General features: G+C 37.1%; 1 protein-coding gene across 1 annotated transcript; it reads left to right on the top strand.

The window, feature by feature from the left end:
- Positions 1-119: 119 nt before the first annotated feature.
- Positions 120-4970, top strand: LOC104165050 (tudor domain-containing protein 1-like; the record flags this gene model as incomplete). Its single annotated transcript, XM_009704569.1, has 8 exons — positions 120-230; positions 455-625; positions 1679-1924; positions 2343-2459; positions 2678-2788; positions 3931-4098; positions 4442-4663; positions 4840-4970. Coding segments are annotated over 8 exons (1277 nt in total), but the record flags the coding sequence as incomplete, so codon positions are not given.
- Between the last annotated feature and the right edge of the window lie 5372 nt (positions 4971-10342).

Here is a 10342-nt window from a genome sequence, read left to right as displayed (position 1 = left end):
GTCTCTTCCAACCATAATTATTCTATGAATATATAAACAAGCTATACAGCAAACAGTATTGATAAAATTCAGGTCAGCATATTTCATTGATCTCAACTTTTTTTCTTTCAAATTTTCAGAATTGCTTGCTCTAAACTTACTTAACAAATCGTTGTCTGAATACTGTCAGAAAACTCCACCAAATATTCTTAAACCTGAGAATGGAGAACCTTGCTGTGCTTTTTTCTCTGGTAAGTATCAAACTAAAATATTTTTGGTTTCACAGGGTGAACATAAAGAAAAAAAACAAACAAAAAAACTCAAAAAACAAACCCCACCCAGCCAAACTTAGATAGCTGATACTTTGCATTGGCAGAGGGTAGCAAAGAATTGGATTTATTTACTAAGAAATAAATGCTGGTAAACTTACTAAATGTGTGAAGTAATTTTTTTTTGTAACCTTTTTTAAAATTAGGTGATGGTAACTGGTACCGTGCTTTGGTGCAACATACTACTTCAGATGGAACTGTTGAAGTATGCTTTGTGGACTATGGAAATGTTGAGGAAGTACCACTGGATAAAATACGGCAGATCTCATCCTCATTCCTAAAGCTTCCGTTTCAAGGAATTAAATGCTGGCTCTCAGGTGGATCTTGTTATGGATTCTTTCTCTTATAAGAGCTATTGCATTTAGAGACTTGCTGCTTTGGGGGAAGGAGATGATGACAGGGTATACTTAACAGACCTGTTGTTGTTTGGGGGTTTTAAATTTTTTTTTTGGGGGGGGGGGGTTATAATAAGCGTCTGTGTTGCTTCCAGCCTCTGGAAATTGTGGGAGCTGTTGCTTTAGCCTTACTACACAGAAGACTGGCATTTAACGGAAAGGTGGTGGTTCTTCCCTGAGCTCCTGATAGTGCTGTGGAGTGATCTGTGTGGAGGTTACTTAACGATTTGCCAGTCAAAGGGAACTTGTTACTCCTGCTTCATCTGTAGTGCTTACTAGCTTCTGGCTGCTGCCTTGCTAGGAGTAAATGTGCTTTTGTGCAACTTAATAATTTCTCAAAATTTTTGCAGGCGAAGGAGCTCATCTGTTCTTATGAAGCCAGTTGGCTTTTCAGTTCTCTGTAGGGTTACTTAATTTGATTCCTGCAGAGTTTTGCACCATACTGCTGTTTCTCAGCCTTCTACCAATTCTATGCCTCTTCCTTTTCCCACCAAATCACTCAAAATTCTACAGAATTATTCTTTCTTTCTAGTGTAGTCTACTTGGTTTAAAAATAAAAAACGTAGAAACAGGAAAAAGCTCAAAACCACATTTCATTAAGGTGTTTTCTGCTGTTTTTTTTTTTCTCTTAAACCACTTTGTTTTTCTGCTGCTTTGATAAAAAGGCTATATTAAACTGATTCATAAACAGTTTTAACAGTGGTGTTTGTGCTAAGGCACAAGGATTTACTTGGTAGAATACCGTAAAACATAGAAAACAGAAATTGAGAGTCCAGAGGAAATACGTGCTTTTAGAAGAAAGGAAAGAGACTAGTTAACAGGGTGAAGTACAATGTGTATCCCTAAGGTAGTAAAACCAGCCTTGGTATTTCAAGTTGTGCTTTAAAAAAAATGGAATATTTTTTTTTTTCAGAAATACAATGTTGAAGAAAGTCACTTAATGGAGGTATTTTGAACAGTTCTCCTCTTTCCTAGGTATAAAGCCTGGTAATAGTAAATGGATTCCAGAAGCTACAGCGAGATTTTGTATGTACACTGCAGGGATAAAGCTTCAAGCCAGAGTAACTTCTATTTCCAGAGATGGGGCAGGTGTAGAGCTTATTGACAATTCCACAGGTCACCCAAGAGTGATCAATGAGATATTAACTTCTGAGAAATTGGCTGTAAAGGAAGTTCTACAAGAGAAAAATAACTTTCCAAACAAGTCTGTGGACAAAAAAGGTAATTAAAAAAATGTTAACTTTTATATTGAACAAGAATTTCCAGTATTCCATCCTTTAACTGTGATCTTGCTGTTTAACTGTATTTAATATCAATAATAAACGTGCATAGTTTTGATTATATTGTCTGTTTTTACAGTTAAACACAAGCTGCCCTGCAGGTGGCATTATAGACAAAAAGAGAAAGATAAAAATCGCTGGGTTTGTCTTAAATGAATGCTATTTGAATATTTGATAGCAGAGAATTGCAGATTTGCTATGATGAAACTCTTCCCACATTTACTTTCCAGTATCTTATTTTTCTGAGTTTGGGTTTGGTTTTTTTTTTACTTTAGCTACTTTTATATGTCAATAGTTCATGAACAGCAAATTTGCAATTTGGAAAGTGGTACACTGCGTTTTCTTACTATTTGTGTTAGAAATCTCACTTAGGCACTGGAAGTCAATTGAATTGGCTATAGATGAAACCATACCTGTCTGTGTAACTGAAGTTGTAAGCCCGGACTTGTTCTATGCTGTACCAGTTCAAAGTAAAGGTAGGAAAAAGTGTTCACTGTTCCTAGTATTAGTAAGAAGTCACTGTTGCAAGCTCGTTAATAAAATGAATGCGTATAGTGAACTGGATCATGTGGAAATGTAGCTTGAACAGTAGGAAAATATAAAAAATGCCAAAGGTGGGAGCAGGGGAGCTTAAAAGCATGTATATTCTTCATTAGACCCAAATGTGGTTAGTTATCAAATGTTTTTTCTGCAGATCAAGAGAAGCTACATAGGCAGTTGATTGAACTAGAACGCTATTGTAAATCTTGTAAGAACCAACCCTTCAAACCAAAACTGGGTGAAGCCTGTTGTGCCAGGTTTTCAGGTGAGGCAATCATTTGTTCTTATATTTCCTCAACCAGTGTAAAACACAAGTTTTCCATTTTGCTTTAAAGCTGGCAGGTTTTCTTTCTCTCAAAGTGCTCACAGATCTCTTGATTCTGCTACAAAGGATAGCCTGGCTGCATCTTTAGGGCAGAGATACCATTTGACAGTCCAGGAGAGAAAATGAGGAATAGGTTGTGCCCTGAGAAACGTATGGAGCTTTAAGAGGAAAGCAAGCTAGTTACTGTTTAAACTGAATTTTGTTTGTGTTTGAGTCATGGGGGCATGAAATTCATGATAGAGCAATAGTGCACTTGCATCTATACAGACCCACTTCTGTTTTGTGGGTGCATGGGTGTTTTGTTGTTGTCGCTTTGTGCAAGCATGGGGTGGTGACATTGGCTATGACAACTGATCATTTGGCCTCGTTAGCCTAACAGACTCTCCAGGCTTAGTGAGCTGTTAGTTCAAGGCAAAAGTCTTCTTAACAGTGAGGGAACTTAATTTATTGTCTTAGTCTTTCAGAAGAGGGGATACTTTGCTGGTACATTAGCTCAATATTTAAAAAAAAAGTTCTGTTGACTCATAAACGTTAAATGTTGACTATGTGTGGATTGTTACAAGAGATCTAAGTGCTGAAAATGAACTTGGGTGCTAGATCAGATAGCAGCTCATGGAAGATAGGATAGATGAATTAAAAAAATACTAGGCAGACCACAAGAGTATACCTAAGTGTTTGACAGTTGGTTTTAACTTCCACTGATTTTGTTTATGAGTCTTGACAATTGAGGAAAAAGGATAATTTTTTTTTCATTGTAATTCTGGTTATGTTTTCAGAGGGAATAAGCATTGGAAAGCAAAGGTGAGGAGCTAGAAATACAGTGTGCAGATATCCTTAAAACAGTATTATAGTAAAAATCTTGCCTGTATAATTTGAGCAGAAAGCAACACCTACTTCTTTATGAACACAGCAATCGGAAATTATTCCCTTATTCTATGGTCTTGCTTCTTGTCAAGCGGCCTTTTGTATATAGCAGAATATTTAAAGATTCTTGGAAAACTAAACAGATTCTTGTTCTTGGGGTAAGCTGTGTTTATAAGATGGTACTTCACATGTGATTCTTCTTGTCCCAATCTTTTCAGGTGATGGCCGTTGGTACAGAGCTCTTGTTGTAAAAGCTTCTCAGTCTGTAGTGAAAGTACTATATGCGGACTATGGGAACACAGAAACTTTACCACTTTCAAAGGTGCTGCCCATCACTGATTCCTACTTGAAGCTGCCTTTTCAGACAATTGTATGTTCACTTGCAGGTAAAAAAACAAACAAACAAACAAAACCACAAAACAAAAAAACACCCACTACCATAGCAGGTTTCCTTGAACATTATAAATCTGTACCTATTTTGATGATAGTGTTCATTCCTTAATACTGATAAGCAACATGATGATCTGCTGAAATAGTATACTGGTTAGTACTGCAAAAGCTGTTTTAGAAAGTATGCTTTTAGTTAATTTTCTGTAGAATCTAAGCTATTTATGTTAGGAAAAACTAGCATATTTTCAAAAACAGTGATAGCATGTGTAAGATTGAAGTAATATCATAAAGGAATTCTTTGTAGAACAAACTTGATTGTACTTTTGGGTTTTTTTGCAGGAATAGAGAAAGCTGAATGGTCTCCGTTATTAGTTGACAAGTTGAAAGAAATGTTATTGAATAAATGTGTCACAATTACAGTGAAAGGGATTAATGGAGATGTTAACTTAGTAACAGTGGAAAAACTCTGTGAAAATGGTAGTCTGAATATAGCTGACAAACTGGTAATGGAAGGCTTGGTCAAATCCTGCAGTGCTGAAAACTTACGTACTGAACATCAAGGTACATACTTTCCCTTAATTACTTCAGATTACTTAATTTGAAGAACTGTGGGTACATGAGATGCTTAAGTGACTTTTCTTTCTAAAAATCTTAGAGAATTCCACATTACCACCTCTTAAATTAGGGAAGCAGTGTCCACGTGTATTTTGCTCATTCACTTGCTTTGTGTTTTGTAGGCAATGGAGGTGAGACCAAATGCTGCTGCACAGAATTAAAAATGCAAGTAAGATTCATCCCAAACAATACACGCTTTTTTAGTGTTTCCAGAATTTCAAAGAAACTCTGTATGGGAAGCAAATGGGAGTAGGGAGATGATAGCTAACTGAAACATTGAAGATATGCAAAGTGAATATCCCAACACTTTTTCTAAGTTTGTTTTATACGTGGTAATAAATAGAGCACCTTGAAAATGCGGGAGCAAAGTGTATAGATCACACAGGCTTCATTAGTCTATGTTTTGCTACACATACAGTGCTCTTTTTTTTTTTTTTTTTTTCCCTAGAGTATGAAGTCTCAGGGGTGTTACTTTTATCTGTTGTGTAAAGGTAGTTGTGATGTTTTGCATAAACTGTGTCATTTGGACAAAGGGCAGCAGATTTTTTTTTTTCAGTAATATGGCTGTGTTTTGCTGTGGGTATACCTTGGCAGACAGCTGCACATGTAAGAAAATTCTTACAATGTGTGTTTCGGGTAGCAAAGATTAATATTAATGTGTGCCATAGTTTCAGTCATGGAGCTAGGGGCTGAGAATCTTGAGTTTGGTAGAGTATTGGAATTTGTAACAGTGTTTGCCAGTTGCAAGGTTTTTTTTCTTCCTTTTGGGGGAAAAAAAAAAAGTGTCTCTTACAGATACAGCATATTCCTGTAATTTTTGAAAGCTTTCTGGTTTTAAGCTTTCTCTTTTTTTATTTTAGCTTAGACTATTTATGAAAAATTAGAACTTTAGATTACTAAAAGTAACTTGAAGTGTACCAGAAAAGATGCGCCAGCCTTCCTCAAAGTGAAGATCTTTGTCAGAGGAATGAGCAAAATGTTGAATTTTAGACAGAAACCTCTTTCAAGGGTGGTTCACACTTGCCCGTCTCCCCCCAGCCAGAGGCAGCAAGGTCAGAAGCAAAAATATGCATTTTGATATTTTGGAGGTAGGAGAGGAGCATTTCTGTTCAAGGTCATTTAGACCTTTACTGCTTCAGAGTAAGTGTAGTTACTGGGAGTTTAGTGGCAGAAAGGCAGTGACACTATACTGTTCCTGAATGTAGTTGATTCCTCTGTCCCACTGTAGGCTGTTGAACCTCCTTTTCCCTTCCCACTCTAAATCTTTCATCTTACATTTTGATCTAGCTAATGTCTTTTCTGACTTCAATTTCATCACTTTCCGTTTTCTGTTATTCTTCCTTACTTGGATAAGCTTGGCTCAAAGTCTTATGACAGATGAAAAGAAGGCAGAAGATTCCAATATGACTGAAAACATCAGGAAATAGACATGTGTGACTAACCAAACTTAAGATCCTGATCTCAGTCCTAACTTGAGTGATTCATCAGTTTGGTTCGAGGAAGCTACTTCTTCAGGGAAGGAAAAAAAGAGGGGAGCAGGAGGAAGTTAGCTACAATTCTGACTTTTCCCCCCTCCAGAAGGTTTTACAGCAGAAAGGAGACTGTATATTCATTGAACTAATGTGGGACTTAGCTGAGTTTGTAGCTTTAGGATCTACCCTAATCTGAAATCAGGAATTAAAAAAAAAAATCGTATATCTAATTCTTTCTGCTTATTCCACAGCTTAAAAAACATGAACAGATCCTACTCTTCCTTTTAAACAAGTACGGGAATCCAGATGGATTCACTGAAATGAAAAAACTATTGGACCACTAAATCTCTGACATGTGCCACTTCATTTGTATGTATACCAGGTTGCTGCAGTTCCTTTTTTGGAAGAGCAAGTGTATTCATCAGCTTAAAAATGAAAGTTGCTTTGTAGAAATTCTGCTGTTTAAGTACCTGTATTTGTATGCTTGGATTGTTATTGTGAAATAAGTATGTAACTTAAGGGTTTCAAAGTTGGAAGCTAAAATTTCTGTTCTGTTTTTGTTTTATACCACTGTGTGCTGCAAAGTTTTATTTTTTGCTTTTATTTCGCAGTTGAATGCACATAATTTTATGGAATGGTGATTGCATTGTGAGTCTTTTCTGCAAACTTACATTTGAAATGCTTGTAACTTTAATGGTACTGAAGTTGAAGTAAGCTTTAATTTTACTTGAAAAACTGTGTCTTATCTTGATTAGTCTTCTTTCAACCTAATTTCTGTTCTGAAGTTAAACTGAAAATTGTTCTTCATAAACTTGAATTCAGTATCATTAAAGGCTGAATCTTGTCTTGGACTGCATATAGGTAGTTCTCTCTAAACTCATTAAACACTTAAATGCACAGAGTTCTTTATTTACACTTATGTTGTGTAATATGCACCTGTGAATATTGTTTTGAAGTAAATTGTATTAGAGCTGTTTTGTCTGTAGCTACATTGTCAGGATTTCTACCCCATCAAGTTTTTCCACATCCTAATAGAGAAGTCTCATTCTGGGATATTACAAAAATACTGAATTAAATTATTAATGGATTTTCTGTATTTCTCTAAAACATAGTTGATGCCTAGCTGTCATTTCTGACTAATCCAGTGGTGATGTTACTAAGGAATGCCAAATTATTGCTCACAGAGCACAGCAGACATTTGCTTATTGAAACTGCAGGGTCAGCTTTTTTTGTCTGCTTGAAGTGTGTATATATATATATTTTAAGTTCAGGCTTTGTGCAAATTGGAAGGATCTTGAGATTAAACTTGGTGTGAAAGCTAAAGATTGTTGTTTGACTTAATGTTTTATTACACTTAAATTGCCTCAGTTTTTTTTTTCTGCCTCCTAGTTTTTGTTGCATCATACTATTAGCTACTGCAAGAATTAGATGAACGCTTGGATCTCGAGTCCTCTTTATGTCCCTGGTTCTGGACCAAGATTGTGGCTGTCTCAAGTGTCCTTTGACTTCCTGGGACAAGTGTGACTTGCATGTAGGCAAATACTTGTGAAAAGCAACTCGATGATGTTTTAGTCCTGCTCCAGCTCTTGTTCACTTTTCTACATACAACTAGCCATTGCATTTCAGAAGATGACTTTGACTGCAGTAGTCAAAAGCAGTCACGTTGTCTACACTTCATAAGCAGGAGAAAGGGAAAGTGAATCTTTCTTTGTTCTACTCAGGCAAAACCCCCTGGAAAGCAGTGGTTGATATTTCACTTGGAGATGTACGTATAGTGCACCACAGAGGTACCTGGCAGTAAGCCTTCTGACAGTAGAAGGAAAGGAGAAGTAAGAGACTTCATATGGTAAGAGACTTAGTTCACTCCTTAATTTCAGATCAAATCTTTGGGAACACTGATGTAGGGACAAACCAACCAAGAAATGTGGAAAACTATTGGAATTTTTGATGTAGCCTTGGGTTCCACTTGCTTTTTCTCTGCTACTTTTAATCTGTAACTGAAATATGTTCTTGAAGTGATAAACATAATCTGTAGCTGGTAGATGCTATATTAGCATTTAGATAAACTAATTTTGAAGTAAATTTCTGTGTGTAGTTATATCTGAACAAAGGATATTATATGAAACACAACTTACAGTATCCATGCTCTTGGTAAATAAAGTGTCTTGATTTCTCTCCATCCTCTCTGGAGAAGAAAAACAGAAGTGAACTGGAAGTCTAGAGTAACATGGCACTTCTGAAAGGGAAGTAATATAAATTTAATAAAAATTATATAGCACTGAAAAACAACAGGGTTTTTTTAATCCTTAAAAGATCATTTTCATTTGCAAATCACTGTTGGAGGAAGTACAGTATACTTTGTTCATTAGGTTTGACAGAATTTTTTTGTTTATTATTTAGCACTTGGTCTTGTGTTCCATTCCTAACATTACATACCATGAGGTAGATGCAAGGGAGGATGTTTTGTCTGTACAGATTACAAAATTAGTGATCTGTTTAGTTGTGTGTGGGAAGAGATGTGCAAGATCCTCTGACTAAAAGCAGTTAGTCTTGTGCAATTACCAGTACTTGCACGTGTTAGATGCTGGTTAAGCCTGTCAGTTAAGGCAGTACAATGCATTTGAAAGTCAGTGCTGTCTTGAAGCTTGAACTCTTAAGGTCTTCCTGTCTACTTTCAGATTCTTATTACAAGTGGGTCTGATGCCCTTCTCCCCTCCTAAGTATATCTTTACTTTTTCTGAAGGTACTTTTTTTATTTACAAGAGTATTGCTCAGTCGCAGTGTGCGCATCACAGCGGTGAGCTGCTCCTTCTGCGTGTAACAGCGAGAACTTCCAAGTGGGATTTGACACCCACCCTTGTTGGTAGCTCCAGCCAGGTTACTGTAACTTCCTGAGAACTGCATTACCATCTAAAAAGAAATTCAAGATAACAGCTAGAGCTTGATTGAGATTAGTTAGTATTCTAATCTCTTAAATTTACCTGGTAGGGAAGGGCTAAAGCTCCAGTAACAGTGATCCTCTTAATATTTTAGAATGGCAGGTTTTTAACAGCTATGTTGTGGAAACCCTATCATTTAAGACAGAGATGTTCTCTCTGAAGCTGGACCATCCCGTAGTGCCACTGTATTAAAGTTAATTGCTCTGATGCTGCTTTCTTCCTTGGCGCTTACTGTGGGAGCTGCTTTTTGGTGGTGAGTGTGTGGTGGGATAGAATCTAGCCCCATTACGTATCCTTTCACTCCGAGTCCGAACAGCTGAGCAGGGTCTGGGTGCTGTGTGCCCATGGCACAGCTCAGCTTGTGTCCATATTCTTGCTGTGGAGTTCTTGCGTTGCTCAGCTTTCAAAGGTGTTTCCAGGGTGGGTATGGTAACACCCAGGGTCCTGCTGGAGAAGTGAAATGCAGAATAAGGAAAGCTGATCTAGGAATGGCCCTGCTGCTTTAGTACAGCCTTTGTTAGTGGAATAATCTTATTACTTAAGTATCACTTTATTCTTAGAAAATGTAGCTATTTATAACTCATATGAAGTTAACACTTTTCAAATAATATTACTTGTAGATTTCTCTACAACTTTACGTCTTCAGTTATAAAACAAAACAAAAAACGCCATAATTTTTAAAATGGCTCCCCTGAATAATTCCTCTACATGTAGTAGGTGTGAGTATGGTACTTTTACTCACAGGCAGAGAATAGTTTTCTGTGGAAAAACAAGTATTAGGGAAAATGTTCTCAAAAAAAAAAAAAGTTGACTCCTAAATGAAGTTTAGGAAATGAAAATTACTTTATGGCTGTTGGTGGTGCGAAGTAACCTGCAGTCTGTGGTTTCACGTCTGCTCTGCCTCAGCTGCGCTCCAGGGGTGCTGGCTTTTCAGCTGTCCTTAGTTTCTTGGATGAGCAGATGCAAGGCTGTGACTGAAATGTAACCTAGCGCAACGTGGGTGTTCTTGGGTTTGGTTTTTTTCCCCCGAATCGTTAAGTGTAGATGGCAGGACGTGATGGATGAGGAGGAGAGGCTGTCACAGCTGAACACAATATAAATATAAGCGTGAAGGAGGCTGCTCATAAACCCATCAGGTGCACAAGGGCTACACAATACGGGGTCTTGCAGAGAAAAGGTAGAATGCAACTCGAACCGCTTTTTTTTTTTTTTTC

The sequence above is a fragment of the Cariama cristata genome, unplaced genomic scaffold (assembly GCF_000690535.1).
Source record: "Cariama cristata isolate BGI_N322 unplaced genomic scaffold, ASM69053v1 scaffold37597, whole genome shotgun sequence".
Taxonomy (NCBI): domain Eukaryota; kingdom Metazoa; phylum Chordata; class Aves; order Cariamiformes; family Cariamidae; genus Cariama; species Cariama cristata.
Note: the sequence above shows the minus strand (reverse complement) of the source record. Positions and strands in the feature narration are given on the sequence as shown.